The following is a 19,415-nucleotide window of genomic DNA, read 5'->3' on the forward strand; positions in this document are numbered from 1 at the left end:
AATGCCATTGATAACACATGCAAAACTTAATTGGATCCAATATAACGAGGCAATTTTCTAAAAGAAAATTCAACCATATATCCTGTTCCCTAACGCACTGTTAATGAAATTATTCCAACTGAATTGGGAAGATAAAATTTTAGCATAACACAGTCATCCAATTTATTTATACACTGGCCACTTCTTACCTGTTTTTAATCCCAGTTTACATCACCAAATGTACCCAGAAAAGGGAAAAAAAATCTATATATGCCCCAGATAAGATGGTCATGTCCCAAGTCCTACACATGTCCCATGTCATACACACATACACACACATATGTACACACATACGTGCTTGCATACATGTGATGGATATATGCTTGCCCACAAATGGCTGAACACAGATGGGGATATACATTGAGATTCACTTTTCTGAAAATTGGCATCAAAGTTAAAGCTCATTAATCTGAGGTTCAATCATATATTCAAAGAAAATATAAACCTATATATAAATTATAAATATACACATAAGTATAAACATACATATAAGGATAAAAATATATTAGACATAGTCTTTCAGTTAGTCCACACAACAGCTTTGTGAGAAAATCACACGGCTATCTTCTTCTTACTGTAAAGTCATCTTCTGAAGGGATACTTGTGAAACTTCTTGAGGCTAATCACCAGAAAGATTTTCTGCATACATTACACATATAACAAAAATTCTTTAAATTGGACCCATGACCATAAGGCACTAAGTGTGTCCCCTTGATGCAAGGGGTGTAAAATGACGATTACAGGTGTGCTCCCCACTCGCTTCCAAACTACCTTCTACAGTGTGCTAAGAGTCATCTCTGCAAACTGCAGTGGATGGTGACAAAGCCCTGGACCTTCAATGGCTGACTGTAACCTGAAGGACAGAAGCCAAACTTCTCTGAAGGGCACACAGGCCTGCTGCAATCTTGGCAACTTTTCTGATGTCCCTATCAAACTTGCTCTTTGGCTTTAACAAATCACTTGAAGTTCTTTCCGGTGCCCTTGCTACTTCACACCTCCACTATTTTCCATCCCCGATTTCTTGGCTTTACATGCCCTCAATTTTGTCTACTCAATAAAAACACACATTCCGGGTTCCTAAGTGGCTCAGTTGGTTAATCAACTGCCTTCAGCTCAGGTCATGACCCCAGAGTCCTGATATCAAGTCCCACATCCAGCTCCCAGCTCCATGAGGAGTCTGCTTCTCCCTCTGACCTTCTCTCCTCTCATACTCTCTCTCTCACTTTCTCTCAAATAAATAAATTAAACACACACACACACACACACACACACATACACACACACCTTCTTCCAAGCTCAGCTTGAGTCACCCCCAAGGAGAGCTTCCCCCTCCCTGTTTTGCTGCCTCACCCATCAGAATACAAGCCTCCACCATGGCACTCAGAATTTAATTTTTTTTTTTTTTTTTTTTTAGAATTTAATTTTTTTTTACCTTTTTTGCCTCCCTCCTCTCCTCTCAACTAGACTACTATCTAGCTGAACTCTGCCTGGATCTCTCTGGGCAGCTAAAATGTTCAAAACACTATCATATAATAAGAACCTTAATTCCTTACTACCTGGCTTTCAAGGACACCCCCCCCATACATACACACACAAACAATCTAGACTTAGTCTTAAATATCAACAGTATGCTTTCAGTAGACTAGACTATGAATTATTCTGTTACTCACTCCTCACCTCAAATAGGCCCCTCCATTATAATTCAAATCCCAAACCTTCAAGCCCAAACTGCACCTCCTTGAAGCTTTCATTGACCATTATAAATCTTAGCAATCTCACCCTTCTCTTTCTCCCAGTACCTTTCTGTTATATTTTTCATGTAGTATTTACCATCTACTACTTCCCAAAGCTAGATGTTGTTCGGTGTGCATAAATCTGAGTTCTATGAGGGAGAGAGCTTACCACAACCCAGAAATTGAATTACCTTTTTAACATACCTTGTATAGTACCCAGTTAATAGCCAGGCACTTTACTATCTACCACGATTGCTTGGTTATACAGCTAATACTTAATTCTTTTAAGATATGAAAGTGACTTGCCCTTCTTTGTATTCTTTGAAACCCACCAAATAAGATGCCTCCAGTACATACTGGTTTGGTGAAATTATTAATTGTTCATTTAACCTTTAGGACAGTGTTTTTGTTTCAGATATAATGTTTCAGATATAATGAATACTGCCAACAATTCTGCTAATATTTAGAAACTATGAATCACTAATGAACTATGAACACACTAATTAGATAGTTACAGGGTAATGTTTTATTTAAAACCAAAAGCTTTTATGAATTCAACAACAAAAAAAAAAGATCTAATTTGAAAGCCAAGGTAAACATTAACAATCCCTCCGAGCACATCTTTTGGTGGTTTACTCAAAGAAGAGACCTAAAATGATGTTTTCCTGATAGGTAAATACAAACACTACCTTGAATGAATAATATTTTTCAAAATGTAATAGATCCATTTCTCTGATACAGGTTTTCTATATGAAGTGGTCCACTGTATTTCTCTTTTCAAGATATGCTCAGTCCCTAAGTCCATTAGAAGCTCATTTATCAGCACTTCTCAAAAAGAAATTCCTACTTTTTAGATCACTCCCTGAAAGTCTCCCTAACTTGGTGGGGATTGGGTGCATCGCTAGGGCTGCCACTAATATGCTTAGAAATAAATGTTCTCACCTTCCCCCACCCCCTCCACCTACACCTCTGCCACTGGGCTGTCTGACATAGGCAGCTGCCTGAGTCCCTTTGTCACTCTCACTAACGGGGTGCTGCTGGTGCCTCCTGCTGGCTCAGCTTCAACCTACCCTGTAACATCCAGGGCAGTCTTACCAGTCCAGAGCACAGAGAGCAGAACCTCTTCCAGGTCCATGCCATGTTCAAGTAGATCAGTCCTGAAAAAGGGCTGCTCTTTACTCCCTTCCCTTAACTGAGACTGTGTGTGAAACAGCCCTTTCCTCCTCTTGTGTTTACATTTCTTCTTCTTGATGTTTCCTCTTGCAGTCATCTCCCAAAAAGAATCAAGCTCACATTCCTAAGGACAGTTTTCTGACAGATAAGTCTAAACTGACCCTCCCCCACTTTTACCTGACTTGGTCTCTATTGTTACTAAGGGACTGAAAGCTCAGTGAAAAGATTAACTGACCAATAAATAGTGTAACATCATCACAGCTACCATTTATTGAGCACCTACAATATACCAGACCTCGTGCTAAGATCCTGTAATCCAAGTTCTACTACTACTACTTCCATTTTACTGATGAGGAAACCAAGGCTTAGAATTTACTTAAGCAAGAAGGATAATACAGGTGGCACCCAACACGAGACCAATGTGTCTCCAAAGCCCAAGATGTGTTTTCCACCCCCTTATTCCATTCCTGTTTCCTCACCAATCACCACAAAGATGTCAACCGGAAGGAAGTGAAAGGGGCTAATAAGCACCCCTCTCCCCATAGACAATGATCACTGCAATCACTGGAGGGTAATCTAACTTTTGGAAGAAAAAGTCTTCTGCCTGCTGCTAACAGAACAAAGTTCCAATATTCACACAGAATACTTACTTCTCCCAGCTACCCTTCCTACCTTCATCCACTTTTAAAACTCACAATTGGAAAAAAAAGAAAAAATCACTAACCTCTCCAGCTAAAATTACAGTGTGCATCAAGCAAAAGACAACAGCATTTTAAATAAAATGTAGCTATGAAAAATAAAGCCAGTAAACCACTACTAAAGTTTCCCTTTGGTTCTTGTTACAAAAACTTGATGAATCAAAAAGTACCTATTTATATTTCACAAAACTCAGTATTTCTGAAGTGGTTAATTTACAATATGCTTTTTAATCAAGGCATATTTCTAAGTGTGTCAAAAAGAAGTCTGAACAACTGTGGATTTTACATGTGTGATTATGTTAACATTTTCATATTACTGATGATATTAACATGTTTTAATATTGTGCATTTATTAAAGTATATGCATTCATATTTTAAATTACTACGTCTCATTAGTTAACTGCAGAAAATATAAGACTGCTTATATTCATTTCCAGTTCTTAAAAACAGATAAGACGTGAGAGAAACAGGATGCTGTGGTAGGTGCCAGGCTCCCCCTTCCAGATGAGGCCCTCACTGCATTCTCCAAAGGAAGACTTCTCACCTCACCTCACACCCACTCAACATCATGTTCCCTCCCTGAAGATCATGGCAGTGGTGGCCCATATACAATGAATAATACATACGTGAATATAAAAGCCTGATCCCCTTGCCTCAACCTGGAGCAATTCAGAAGGCATTCTGAAACTTCTGTCCTTTCTTGAAGGGATTAGCATGGTTCCTGGCACATGAAAAAGGACTTCACTAAGGGCCATCTAGGTGGCTCAGTCAGTTAAGTGTCTGATTCTTGATTTCAGCTCAGGTCATGATCTCAGCTCCAGCTGCCTATGGGGTCTGCCCATGGCTCTACTGCAGTTTAACTTCCCCCTTACTACCCAATCCTGCCTTCCATCCCCTCACAGGTGTTGTCCAAGACACCTCTGGCACACAAATCTGAGTTTCAGTGTGGGCTTCCTGAGCTACAATGAACATGTCTGTAAGAGGTGTCCCTTAAAGCTAGGCATCTAAAAGCATGGCCTAATGAACAAGATATCTGAGCTGAGGCCTTACAAGACTAAACAAAACAAAACAAAAAAAAAAAAAAACCCTGAGCAAAGGAATTCAGCCAGAGCTTAGCCCCACACTTACGGCATCTTATGGCCTATTTCCTAAAGAACAATTAAATGAAAAAGAGAAACTCTACAAGCCACATCTGCAGACAGTCATAAGTCAGGAAACTGCAGGAAAAAAGAAATCCTAACGAGGAAATTTCATTGAATAACTGAGCATTAAAAATATAAGCATCTCTTTTTAATCTGGGATTCAAAATACAGTTCAATATCCATATACATGTAAATTAATATCCACAGCAATCATAAAAACCAAGTTATTTTTGTCTGAAATCATTATAAAACCTAGTAAAAACAGTAACTGCACAAAACTTGATTTTCAAGAAAGAATATATTTCGTGGTACTTAATCCACTGAACATTTTCTAAGATCTAAGTGTGTCTTACACATTACTAATGGGTTTTTTCCCCCTGAAATGAAAAAGATACTATGAATTATTAGTTGATACCAACTATAGGTAACATTAAAGAAATCTTTGTTCCTTAATACTGATCTCTCCAAAATACTCAACAGATATCACAGTAAACAGTAAAGGGATTTTTCCAAGACTAGAGGATCAAATGACTGATTTTCAAACTGTTTTCCATGCCGGTCCCTTGTCTCCTCCCCACCTCCCCCTTCCTGGGCCCAGTGTTTCTTGATGAAAGTGCTTCAGGAAAAGAGTTACTGAGGGACAGTATCCTACCAAACACATTTCAGCCAGGTCAGCTCTTCCTTTATTTTCAGTTTTATATATTGACCTTCTGAAGAAATTTTCACTTACAGAAAGTCTGAAAACTTCTGTCCTTTCTTGAAGGGATTAGCATGGTTCCTGGCACATGAAAAAGGACTTCACTAAGGGCCATCTAGGTGGCTCAGTCAGTTAAGTGTCTGATTCTTGATTTCAGCTCAGGTCATGATCTCAGGGTCCTTGGATTAAGCCCCACATCAGGCCCCAAACTCAGAGGGAGTTGTTTGAAATTCTCTTCCTTCTGCTCCCCCCCAACCACGTGCGTGTGCTCACTCACTTTCTCACTCTAATAAATAAATAAATCTTTAAAAAAAAAAAAAGAAAAAAAGGACTTCACTAAATGGAATGGAGTCACCAAAAACAAAACATACTTCACCACCCTAGTCAAACCCTACTCCTTGAAAAATAAACTTACAAAGAATGAGTAAATTTGAGATCCTAGAAGTAGGACATAAATCTCTTTGCAAGCCTACCTGTAGATGTGCAATCTCACACACATATACACAAAGCCATCTTCCTATATGCTCAAATCAAAGAATAATTTTTACAAAACAAATAACTAAGTAATATGTATTTTCTATAAAGCTCTATCTAAACAGTAAGATTAAAACAGTCTGAAAAGGAAGGAAGAAATATGGGGAAAAAAGATAAGCTAAGCAAAATAATTGGTGAACTATGACATTTGCCATGGTAATTTGTGAAACTAACAGGACTAATGCTTATTTTCCATTAACTACAAAGTAAATACATTTGCATTAACCTTCTGATTTTTCCCTAAGAGTTATGGATTCGATTCAGCAATTTCTTTTCATCTGAAGAGGGCTCTCTGGTTCTTGTTAAGTGATGGTGGTGGCTTTACGTGAAAGAATAGCAGCAAGTAAATAAGAGGCCTCCTGGAGGAATTCACAAGCCCTTGCTATGCTTTCCAGGGGTATCAAGAGTATACAATATAAGTTTAAAGTTCCTATATGAGAACCCACACTTACCATTGGTTAGTAAAAAGGCATTACATCACATCAATTCAGGGAAAAGAGTGAGATTTGCTTTGAAAATCACAAACACTAGAGCTCACTGATGCTTCCTTTAGGGAACTCTGCTGAGCAGGGGTCTATGAGACTCCATGGATTGCAAGCATGTGGATGTGTGCCAGTATGGTGGTGTTTACTCCCAAGTCAGGCTCAGGTCTAAATAAACTATGATCCACTCTATCAATAAAAATTTTTGCTCTCACTTACCCTTGTATTTTCTTCTTTCTATACCCAGTAGCTGAGTACAAAATGAATACCTTACTTCTTAACTATCTTCCCAATTTCTTAAAACTTTTGCAATAGTATCTTAAAAACTATACGTACATATGCCTAAAAATAATCAGAAAAGCTTATGCAATTAATTTCACTAATAGTTGGTTAAGGTATTTATACAAATCTATTTTTCCTATTTAGAGAGTAGTAACAGTAATTAGTAATAGTAATCAAAACCAGAAAGAAACTACTTAATTCCAAGAGTATTTTCTCTATATAAACCATCAAAAGGATACAGCTTTTACCATTATCTAATTAGTCTTAATATTTGAAGTTAGAATATATTGAGTCTAAACTTACTATGTAGACAAGCAGGAGTTAGTACCATGGGTTGCTAATTCAATGTATCATTAAATATTATAAAGCTGTCCAATCCCTAAAGCCATGTTCTGCATTAGGTGTTTAAAGAAATAACCTCAATAAGAAATTCCTCAGTAAGACTGTTTATTTAACAAATATTGAGTGCCTACTATGCGCTACAATCATGCCAGATACCGTGCCAGGTATGGGAGATATGCTAGTGAACTAGGGTCCCCTGATCTAGGAGCTCAGACTTTGATAAAGAAGATATATATTAAACATGCATGGGTTGATTTGATGCCAACTTGTTTGTTCTTTTAAAGAGAACTGAATTCTAAAAGTCAACAATAATTGAATACTTATTTATTAGTAAACAGCATTTCCTCTATCCAGGAAGAAAGGAAGAAGAAAAAGAGCAAGGGGTAAGACGGAGGGGAGTGAATGGAGAGAGGGAAATATTCAGAAAAAGGGTGAGACAAATACCCAATTAAGAGCACCTGATCTCTGGACTGAGCCATGCTTCTAGCTTATTCCAACCATATACACTAGCAGATATCCTTTTGCTTAAACTAGGTTTGTGTCATTTAGAACCAAGAATTCTTATTAATATATGATCTATGTGGTCTTAGATAGGACATGCAATATGTATTTAACTGAAATTTATGAAATATTATTGACTGAGCACCTATGATATATCAGGAGCTGTGGCACATGCTTTATACACTGTATTTTACTTCATCCACAAAACCTTAGAACCTTTGGAGTGTTTTAGGAGAAGAAACAGGCATGAACGTTATATAATAACTGCCCCGGTCACATGCTCAGTAAAAAGTAATGTCAGAACTCAAAACACAAGACTCAGGTACAAAAACCTCTTGCTCTTCACACAATACTGAAAAAATGATCTAATGAAAAAGCATCAAACTAAGTTTAAACTATCTATCCTGAATAATCTGATACTTCTTAATGCTACATGGTACTTTTATAAAACCTCACAGTTGAATAAAATTTAACGAAGTCCAAAATACTACAGCCCATTCTTAATTTTTCTAAAAACATCCAGGAGAAACTTCTTGCCTGATTTTAGACATTTTCATAGCTTAAGACAAGTCCTCTCAAATCTGACCTTTCTCATTCTCTAGAGAGTAAGTCTGGAAGTCTCTTATTCACTGTGTTTGGACACAGGATTTGAGGAACCATCTAAATTCTACATCTCCCAGCAATTAACCACTATCACATATGACATTTGAAAGGGAGAATTATATTTTATTTAGCCTTGAAAACCCTACTGTATTATATAGAGATATATCCTGCCAAGTTCAGGCTTAGTCATTACTAAGACCTAAAAATGATTTATTTTCATAAGGTTATTAAAATAATAGTAATTGGAAATATTTGTATAGTACTTTACAGTTTACATCGCACTTTTGCAGAAAATATATCCCTGGACCCTCCTAGCAGTTCTATAAGGAGACAGAATAAACCATGCCTCCATTCGGCAGTTAAAGAAATTCATGATGAAAAAAGCAGTTATTTGCCCGAGTCATTCAGCCGGTAAGTGACAGACTGAGATTTTAAAACAGGCCTTCTGTGGGCACCTGGGTGGCTCAGTGGGTTAAGCCGCTGCCTTCGGCTCAGGTCATGACCTCGGGGTCCTGGGATCGAGTCCCGCATCGGGCTCTCTGCTCAGCAGGGAGCCTGCTTCCTCCTCTCTCTCTCTCTCTGCCTGCCTACTTGTGATCTCTCTCTGTCAAATAAATAAATAAAATCTTTAAAAAAATAAAAAATAAAAAAAAAATAAAACAGGCCTTCTGGCTCCAAAGTCAATGTCCATTCCAAGAAAATAAATACTTTACCAATGGCTGCTAAAGCACTTTTCCATCTGCTTATTTAAAGCATTCTTTCTCCCCTAAACCTTTATGCCAGAAATGTTTAAATAAATCATCATCTCCTCTAACATCTCTTCACTACAACCCTGGTTCATGAACTCTTACTCAGCAAAATCTGCCACACTCAGTGCCCAGAAAAGTATGTCTCAAGGCTTCTACCTGGATCTGTGCATCTGCAGCTACTCAGAAATCCCAGGAAAATGAGTGTTCTTAATTAACTATACTTTGGACAAAAATCTTTATAAAACGTTCTATATATTTCCTTGTTTGCCATTAAACAAACTGTTGCAAAACAACACTCTCCTGATACAAACAAGAATTATGTACAGAGCCTCAGTCCTATAGCCAGGCCTTATGTTAAGTGCTGATGATTCAAAGGCAGACACAGACCCCAACTTCAAGGCAGCACAGGAAAGTGTGAGGAGATAGTCAAAAGGACCTGGTGCAAAAACAAATATCTAAAGTAGGGGCAGCAGATAGTCCAGAAAGCCTCTGGGCAAAAAAGAAGAGATATGCAGGCAGAGAACACTGTAAACATGGAATTAAGGAGGAAATCTTAGGCAATTTTGCAACAATCACATCCAAAAGCTGATGGCTTAAGGGTAGAATTGAAGAAGTCAAAATTCAACACCAGCCTATAAGGCCTGAAGGAAAAGACACATTGCTAGTTTCAGAGATGTCAAGCACAGGTGAGAGCACCCCTGGAGGAAAGTAAACACAACTATCCCACATACAACTCAATAAGAAGAAGATAGCAGAAAACAAAACCAGTGCACGTACATGCATGCACACAGAGAACCTTATGTCACCTCCTCATATTCTCATTTCCTAGATAGGGTAAGCCCTGAGCTGGGCTCCTTGCTCAGTGTGGAGTCAACAGGAGATTATCTCCCTCTCCTTCTTCCTCCCCTTCTGCTCCTCTTACCCCCAACCACCCCACAGCCCTCTCTAAAATAAATAAAATCCTTCAAAATAAACAAACAAAGGAGTATAGTTATTTGTCCAAAGCCACAAACGTTAGTAGTAGAATAAGTAATAGAGCCCAGATTGCTGTCCCTTGAATCTAAGCTCTGCCAACAGACACTGTCTACCTCCCATATTTATATAAATTTGTACTGCTTCTACTGCCTTTCAAAGCTCACTTAAAATATATCATGATGAGTACTAAAATGAATTTTAGTGATAAAACAATTTACCTCAAAATTATTTATGCTGAACTAATATAATCTTTCATAAATCTACTTGGAAATATCCTTAGAGTCATTTATATCATTCTTTTCTACAGTAGTTATCTTAGAAAGTGGAATGTAGATTAGTGGTCATAACTCACTGCTGGGTTTTATTATTTTATCATTATAAATAATGGTCAAGGTTAAAGATAACAGTGACATTATAAATCTACCTTTAATGCATATAATGAAGTCTATATGTCTATAGTAACTAATAGAGTAATTAGTAATATAGATGCTAGCAGAAAGAAATTCTTTGAAAATGGGCATAATTATTCTCATTCATGAACAGTGGTACTCTTTCACAAAGCCACAAGACTCTAGAATCAGTTTTCTCCCTGACCAGAATACTCTCCCCTAAGTGATCTTTAGGAGATAACATAATTCTGTTCAGGAAGTATGGCGGAAAGGATCTTTCTTGATAAGAAAGCAGAGATATCATCAAAACTCCTCTAATAGTAGGGGGTGGGGGAATAAAATAAACTCCTCTAATACTATAATTTCAAATTATTGTCCTGGGCATTCTCATTAGCTAACATCTAAAACACCTCCAGAAAAATTTTGTTACTAACTTTTCCGATTTCTTAAAGAAAATAAAGTATATAGTTGCCTATACACTAAATTTTACCAACATGGGTTGGATTTACCCATTTCATTTAATTTTGTTCACACTGAAAGTGAACATCAGAAAGAGCATGGAGGTAATTATGCGGCTGAGAGACTGCCCAGGTGCCTAGGAATTGCTTAAAATATTACTCTAAGTCTCTCAAAGTTAACTCCCAAAAGTACTAAAGCATGACATTCCAACAGATGTTATGGTGGTGTTGAAGAAACATGACAAAGACCCACATGGCCATAAGCATGTGCTCAAAACTGGCCCTCAGTAAACACCTATGTAATGAATAGTCCCATCATACCAGTCTGTCACAAAGGCCTCTCTGGGTCCTAGACCACCTATTAAAAATGTTTTATTTAAAATATTTAAAATTTTTATTTATTCCATTTAGAGAGCAGATTGCTAAGGATTTATGAAATGAAACATGTAAGTAAAACACCTTTAATATATGTTAAACAGCTTCCCCCTTTTTTTAGATCATAAAACTCCATAAGAAATCAGAACTGCCTGGATTTTTCTTGTATGCCCGAGGAACTTTGCTCTTTTACCTAAAACTTGTCTTCCAACTAAATGTCATTTGTGATTATTAGGAACTTTTGCTATATTTGAATTTTTTGAAGAAAATTTACAACTTCATACTCAACACATGAAGAAAACCTCAAGGGCAAGTAATAATGGCAAAATGGAGGTAGAAATTATCCCCAAATTACTGCATCTCAATACCTAATCAGCAGGAGAACTTGGAAAGAGGCCATTATCCGTAACTAGGAGGCAGGAAAGCTACTGGGTTGACACAAGCACCTGAAGAGCAACCTATCATGTTCACATCCATCAGAAACATCATCTTTCCTGTATTGGTCAAGGTCATATCTCATATGCTTCTGTCTGTGTTTTCCTGCATATATGTGTATTATAGAAAACAGAATTGATAATTAAATTTCCCTAAAACTAAAACCCACAAAAACAAGTTCAAAACATGAAACTGGCTAACCACAAAGGATCCCAGGATAACTGACAAACTAGCAATTATGTATGTGTACTAGCAAGTACAGAAGAATATACTACATGATGTATTTTACAAAGCCGCACATCTTTAAGTCATTGCTCAGAAAGACAAAGGAGGAGGCTCACAAACACAGGAAACTGCAAGTTAAGAACACATATTAACAATAACACTCTTTTCCCCTGCCTATCACCCAAAGAGCAAGAGCAGGCCTCTTGATTGATCCCTCCTTTCCTACTCTTATCATTTATTTAGAAGAAGCTGGACCAGAGTATCATTACTGTTACCTAATACCCAACATCAATGAAGTCACCTTTCACTCTTAACTATTTCTAGCATACCTTCCAACAAATGCTCAGAGAAGAAAAAATGCCTAACAAATTCTTTTATCAATCCATGCCCCACAAAATGATCTGCAAGCCACTTTAGATACACCAGTCACCACTAGCTTTACGGTTTTGAGCAAAACCATGGGCAAAATGGAACACAATCAATTATTACACTCAAAAACTTTCAATTCACATAAATCTGAATTCACCAGATAAGGGAAGAAAATCCTCTTCAGTAGGTTCATATTGCCCAAATTTCAAAACTCTTAAGCAAATGAATATTAAACATGTAACTTGCCAAGACTTGGGCTCTCCAAAGTGGAGATAATTAATGCTGTAGAGGTCCATATCCTCGGTGTGCCATGCGAATGTGGTTTTCCACATGCCAAAATAGAGATAAGGGGTATTTACACCCTCTATAGAAATACCGCACTCTTCCTCAACCACATCCAAGACTGTATTTAGGCGAGCTATGTTCCATTCATCCACACCCTGGAACCAGGAGAGAGAAAAAAAAAAAAATCAAACATTAATAAGCTAATAAAGATAACATTTACTAATCAAACTGTCATGTGACAAAATTATCATACTGTGTATTTTAATTCACTGAGAAATGAAAAATAGAGCAATCATTATTCAGGTGATATATCAATTATTAATTATCCAAGATTATTACTGGCATAATGTAGCTCTATATGAACATAAGTATGAAAGTATAGCAAAAAAACTTCCTGATCCAAATGCAAGTATAAGTTAAATCCCCACCCCTCACCTGTTGTTTGTAAAAAAATCACTGATTCAAAGAATATGACTTGAAGTGAGCTTTTCCATGTTTGGCACACATGCCTTTTATTTGAGAAAGAAGGTAGCGTTTTCCTTTTTAATTTATTTGTACATTATTTTAGAAGTCATGTTCAATGTCAGACATTATCTCAAGATACCAATGGCAAAATATTTCTTTTGGGCTCCCACTCTCATCCCTATTCATTTCATTTTAGCACGTGATACATCATTTCCTAAAAATTCCACCTCTAATTATGGGGAAAACTCATCATTCTTCTAAACCAGAGATTTTTGTGCTTTTACTGTTCCTTCAACTAAATATTAACTTCTTATGTTGATGGGAAGTTTTAAACACAGAATAACTGATTAAAAAATACTTAAAAAATAGAATCACTGATACTAGGAAAAGATTCTGGTTTTATTAGAACTTACCAATTACTCAATTATAACTTATAACTGCTTAAGATCTTTTAAAAAACTGTGTATTTTTCCTTTTATAAGAAATACATGCCTTTCTCATAATGAAACATAAACATTAGAGATTGGGCCCATTCGATGCAATCATGAGGAAACTGCAATCCCTTTAAATCCAATTCAGTCTCCTCGTGGTGCTATTAAAGAAGTTCATTAAATGTGTTCCCTCTATACTGATAAGACCTTCTCCAATGACTATGCCAATGACCACACAGACTACCACATCTAATATTTCCCTTAGACACTAAAAACTTCCAGGGTTGTTCTGTTTTTATACAGGTCTGTAGACAATTCTCTAATCAGTGTACTAACTTTACTTCCTCATGCTTTGGGTTAGGAAAGTTATTCATGCAGCAGTTACTGAAGTTCTGCCTCAGGTGACGTAATTAAAAGTCCCAGGGAAAATAATTTAATTCCCAAATTCCCCTAAGCAGCCACTCTATCTACAACTTAAACCCCACAGTGGAAAGTGTGCATTTAGAAATTGGTCGAAGTATCTATTTAGAGAAGATCCTAGATTCCAACTTATGAGACCTCATAAAAATTAAATCATATTCTATAAAATGTTTTATCACACTCTATTTATAGTGATGCACTCTCTCAACTCTAGTCCAATCAGACCTCAGTCCAATCACTCTAATAATAGAGTCCAATTTGAAAGTCATTACTGAGGCAATGAATCTAAAGTAAAAAATGAGCACCATATTAGAGGAATCATTTTAAAACTGAATGAGCTTGAAAATTTAAGAACAAACTATTCCCCTGAAATTCCTAAGATTCTTTTCTTTATTTCTAACTGATATTATCTTTCAGGAATAACTGAAGCTAAATCCTTTGACATCCCTTGACCTGCAGCTCTAAGAGGAAGAAAGTGAAGAAGAAAGAATACTGAAAGAAGACCTAGATTATAGCCCAAGCTCTGCCACTGACCAGGGCAAAAATCACTGAGACTTTCTGTGCTTTCAGTCTGACTTCATGAAAACATGAGAGCTACAGTATCTTCCTAGAGTTGCTCAGAGTACTGAATAGACTAACAGACACAAAATCTTTGGAAAATAACACCTACTATTTCTTAGAACCTATGAAATAGACATCTCCACTATTCTCTAATAAGTCTGACTAGAAAGCCTCCTCAAACTGAGACAAGTGATAATAAAGTCCTGTGAAATTCTTTCCATTAATGGTTCTTTCCATAAATGGGCAAGTAACATATTTGCAGTACTTTCTTCTGGACAGAGCCACAGTTGCCATGATGCTGAAATTCAATTTATTTTATTAAAACAAAAAGTCGTAATATTTCAACTAAAAAGGTTATATTAAGAGTAACTGACATAACACAGACTAAGAATAAATCTTACTGCTTCAAAATTCCTTCTCCAATTTGTGTCCTCTACTACTGACTGAACTACCTAACAGCTACCAAGGACAGACTCTGCTCAAACACTGAGAGTCCAGGTTGTCCTCAGAGAGTTAGAAAAGGAGTACACCAGGGCGCCTGGGTGGCTCAGTGGGTTAAGCCTCTGCCTTCGGCTCAGGTCATGATCCCAGGGTCCAGTGATCGAGCCCCACATCGGGCTCTCTGCTCAGTGGGGAGCCTGCTTTCTCCTCTCTCTCTGCCTGCCTCTCTGCCTACCTGTGATCTCTGTCTGTCAAATAAATAAATAAAATCTATTTTAAAAAAAAGAAAGAAAGAAAAGGAGTACACCTAGTTTGTCATTTAGACAAACTGTTATACCGTACTCTACTCCATTACACTACACATACCTACATACTATACCTATTCAAAACAATCCTGTAAAATATGTAACATTATACCCAAATGAGCAAATGGAAAAACTAATACTCCTAGCTAGTAGTAGGTGGCAAAGATAAACCTAAATTTGCTTCCTGACCTAAACTCCATGCTTTCAGTTCTGATCATCTTAAAATAAAATGTGTCATCCTCTTCTCTCAGCCTCCTCAACAAAGATCCAAGGAGCTAAAATTTAGGACAGGCAAACCCATAAAGTCCCCAAATTCTTCATACCCATAGGGAGAGACATCCTATACACACACTGGCAAAGCTTAAAATGCAAGCCTGCTTCACTTTTGTGGAGGTGGTAACAGAACTCATTTAGTGTAAAAGCAATCTCAAAAGACATTAGCTATAAACAAGCCCCACATGACAGGACGGAATTTGTCAAACTATTCAAAGTTTACAGCCACTAAGTCTGAGCAGAAAGTCTGCACACCAGCCCAAGTTCATAGCCAAATACCTTTTCTCAGATTCCATCCCCTCAAATAAAGCTCTCCCACATATCTTTCAAGAGATGCTTGAGCATCTGTTTTGTATATTTGTAATTCACCTGACTTCCACTAGGCAGACATTACCTGCCAGGTCCCACTCCCTTCACTCCAATCACCCATTTGGCATTCTGGGCCTGTCCCGCTCCATTTGTCTATTTACCCTGTATCTGTCAGGTTTTCTGCTCACAATTGGCCCATGATCTGTGCAGATACACATAACTGAGAAGTTTATGAAGGATTTCTCCTTTCAATCTCTGTATCTTCCACCTATCAGGAATCTGATGGCAGTTTGAAAGAACTCTTAAGTCTTCATTACCATAACCAGAGTCAGGTGCTGTCTGAAGACCAGGCATTGGATTTCACAGAGGGAGTAACATCAGAACAGGAACAATACATTTATATATCTCCAGAAAGACAGTACCAAGTTTGAGTTCCTGGCCCTTGTGCTCTGGGCCTGTGTCCCTGAAATAGGCCATAGCCGGGGCAATAAGCAACCTCTCCTCAGGACTGTGCACATCTGTGACTCCCCCTACAGTGACTGCACTCAGTCACTAGAAGACTGAAGGATGACACAGCATCAACATATCATGTTAGAAACCTCACCAATAATAAGCCACTCCCACCTAACACAGAGAAATAATGAAAAACTCATAGAAAACCAGTTTTTTCCCAAAATATTTCCAATGGGACATTAGTCCTACCAGTAGATATAGTCAGACTTTGGCTTCTATTTCTCCTCCTCTTAGAGAGTCATAGAGCTGACAGGTACTCCAAAGCATGTAAGAGGTCCTTTATAAGAGAGTCTGTTTAACTCTGCCTAACTCCAAATTTACCAAATATCACTTAACCATGGAATCTTGTTTATATAATACATTAAAATTCCATAAAATCATGCTGTGTAGGGGGTGCCTGGGTGGCTCAGTGGGTTAAGGCCTCTGCCTTCGGCTCAGGTCATGGTCTCAGCGTCCTGGGATCAAACCCTGCATCGGGCTCCCCACCCCCCACCCCTGCCTACGTGTGATCTCTGTCTGTTAAATAAATAAATTAAAAATCTTAAAAAAAAATCATGTTGTGTGGGGCAGCACATTCAGGGAAGGATTATAGTAAACTGCTCCTTAAATGTCTCAGCCCAAAGAACTCAGTAGTAAAAGAGAAAATAATTTGAGCTACAACTGTGATGGCATTTTAGACCCCAGGGTATGTGATGGATGGCTGGAATATGGTTCCATCTATTGTCATAACACGCATATGTAATTTGATTGTGCCACCTAAAAATACATAGAGAGAATGTAAATTTAATGCATTTAAAACCTTCCCAAAAAGGTATTTCTAAATGAAGACAAAGAGATTAAAACTAGGAAGGAAAGACAGAAGACATGACCAAATTTTTAAAACTATCAAACAAACTGATGACCAGAGAATGGGTTTAAAAAAAAAAAAAGCATATAAAAATGAAGGCACAGGGCACCTGGGTGGCTCAGTCAATTAAGCATCTATCTGCCTTTAGCTCAGTTCATGATCTCAGGGTGCTGGGATCAAGCCCGGCATCTGGCTCCCTGCTAAACAAGGAGTCTGCTTCTCCTTCTGCCTACCCCTGCCCCCGACCCACTTCTGCTCTCTTTCTCTCTCTCAAATAAAATTTTTTTTTTAATTTTTATTTATTTCTGAGAGACAGAGAGGGAGCACAAACACAGGGAAGGGCAGAGGGAGAAGCAAAATTCCTGCTAAGCAGGCAGACCCATGCAGGACTCCTTCCCAGGACCCTGGGATAATGACTTGAGCCCAAGGCAGATGCTTAACCAACTGAGCCACCAAGGCAAACCTCAAATAAATAAAATCTTTAGGAAAGAAAAATAAAGGCACATCCACTAAAGCCTACATAAAGGTTGTTCTAAAACAAAAGACAAATTAGTAAACTTACGAAAATCAAGGTTACACACTCTTTTTCTGCCCTCACTCAGCAAATAGCAAAATGGAATAAAGAATCTCTATCTCAAAGAATGACGCGATCTCAGAAAAGCAACATGCTGCACATGGGTCAAAAGCTCTCTAATAAAATGCTGGCTCCAGCACTTAGCAGGGTTATAGGATCTGATGGCTTCTCAATGGCCATTTGTAGCAGAGCAGCCAGCTGGGCCCTGACAAGACTGTGACCACTTTGAAACAGCCATAGTAAAGGTCCAGTGTTTAATGGAACTACTTTCAAAAATTATATCTTTGTCAACAGAAGTGGGGTCCTAAGACTTCCCAAAAATACATAAATCCAGACTTGCCTACCTTACAGGAAAACTGCAAAGGTAAGATTACAAAATACATATGAAAAAAAAAATTTTTTTAATTTCCTTTCTAACTAAATTTTTCTTTCAGAAACATGGGAAGGGGTTTCAGTACCACAGCTTGTTAAAGTGGTATTCCCTGGGGTTCGGGGCCCACCTCACCTCAAAGATAATTGTCGCAGCATGTTCCAAAGAGCACAGCACGAAGTGAAGAGCTACGTGATAAAGCAGGAATTACAAATTCAGGTGCTCAAAGAGCACAGCAGGTAACATCAGTGAGTGAAGCAGCCAGGTGTAAGTCAAAGCGGGATAGGAAAGACCATTTGGAGACGTTACTCATTTCCCAAATGGGGAGACCTACCCATTTGGAGACACCTACTACCCTTTCTAACAAGGACAGCCATTACTCAGCTCCTGTCTATTGCTGTCACTACAAAAGCTGCCAGATCTTCTGATGAGCCCCAAATCCAAATGTTATGGGATATGAACCAACTTTTAAAACCATGTGGATCAAACAAAATACATCTGTGACCACTTCTGCAAAAATACAGTAGGTATTAAAGAGTTCACACTTATTGCAATAATTTATATGTGATGAAGAAGAAAGAAGTTTTGGATATAGGCTATAAATACAAAGTTAGTGACTGTGAGCTTGGGACAGAGACACTGCTCAGATTTTTAAAACTAATCATACATTTGCCCTCAACTCTCCAGTAACCAGAGTGAGATTGTGCAAGTGGCATGACAGGAATCTACTCTCCATATACACATCGTCCTCCCATTCCATCACTGTGTAGAAATCCAATACGCTAATGAACAGAAAGACACAAAGTAAAATGGGAAAATGTAAAGCCTGAGTAATTATGAAAACTGAATAACCAACTGCAGATAAGTGGAAAGAAGCACATAGGTTTAGACAAAACAGTCCTGAACAAAGCTATTTAACTTCTTCAGACAAGCCTCTGTGAAGCAATAGCCAGGATAAGAGTGAAAAGAGGGCAGAAGAAAGCTGTGCAAGAAATAAGCCACACCAACACACCTGCCAAGTGACAGGCAGTGACAACATACATACCTGCCAAGTGACAATTCTGTGAGCTGTACTGCACCAAGGTCAACCTGACTATACATTCTGCTTTGTCCACAAAGTAGAAGAGTTAAAATCACTTGCCTGTAAGTATGAAAAATTGCTACAATATCAACAACAATTATGTGAAAAAAGCCCTGGATGACTGAAACACTTCCAACTGAAGACTCAAACCAATGAAGAATTTCTTCATTCTGTTTTTCGTATGGTTGGCTATAGAACAATAACTGATAAATTGACACACTCACTATTATTAATTATATTTTTATGGCACCTTTCATACAGTAGGAGAGTCTATATGGTTCTTGTTTTCCAAAATTAGTTCTAAACACTGACCTGCCAATCTCTCACTTGGGCTTTCCA

The 19,415-nt window shown here is 37.8% G+C and overlaps 1 protein-coding gene across 8 annotated transcripts in view; it reads right to left on the bottom strand.

Annotated features, from left to right (window-relative positions):
• The window catches only part of KDM4C (lysine demethylase 4C), a 476,304-nt gene that overhangs the window by 366,634 nt on the left and 90,255 nt on the right, over positions 1-19,415 (bottom strand). For all 8 annotated transcript variants that reach the window (XM_044265695.1, XM_044265697.1, XM_044265698.1 and 5 more), the window contains exon 5: positions 12,448-12,641. In XM_044265695.1, coding sequence (XP_044121630.1) covers positions 12,448-12,641 — 194 coding nt within the window. The remainder of the gene's footprint in view (positions 1-12,447; positions 12,642-19,415) is intronic.

The sequence above is a fragment of the Neovison vison genome, chromosome 9, assembly GCF_020171115.1.
Source record: "Neovison vison isolate M4711 chromosome 9, ASM_NN_V1, whole genome shotgun sequence".
Taxonomy (NCBI): Eukaryota; Metazoa; Chordata; class Mammalia; order Carnivora; family Mustelidae; genus Neogale; species Neogale vison.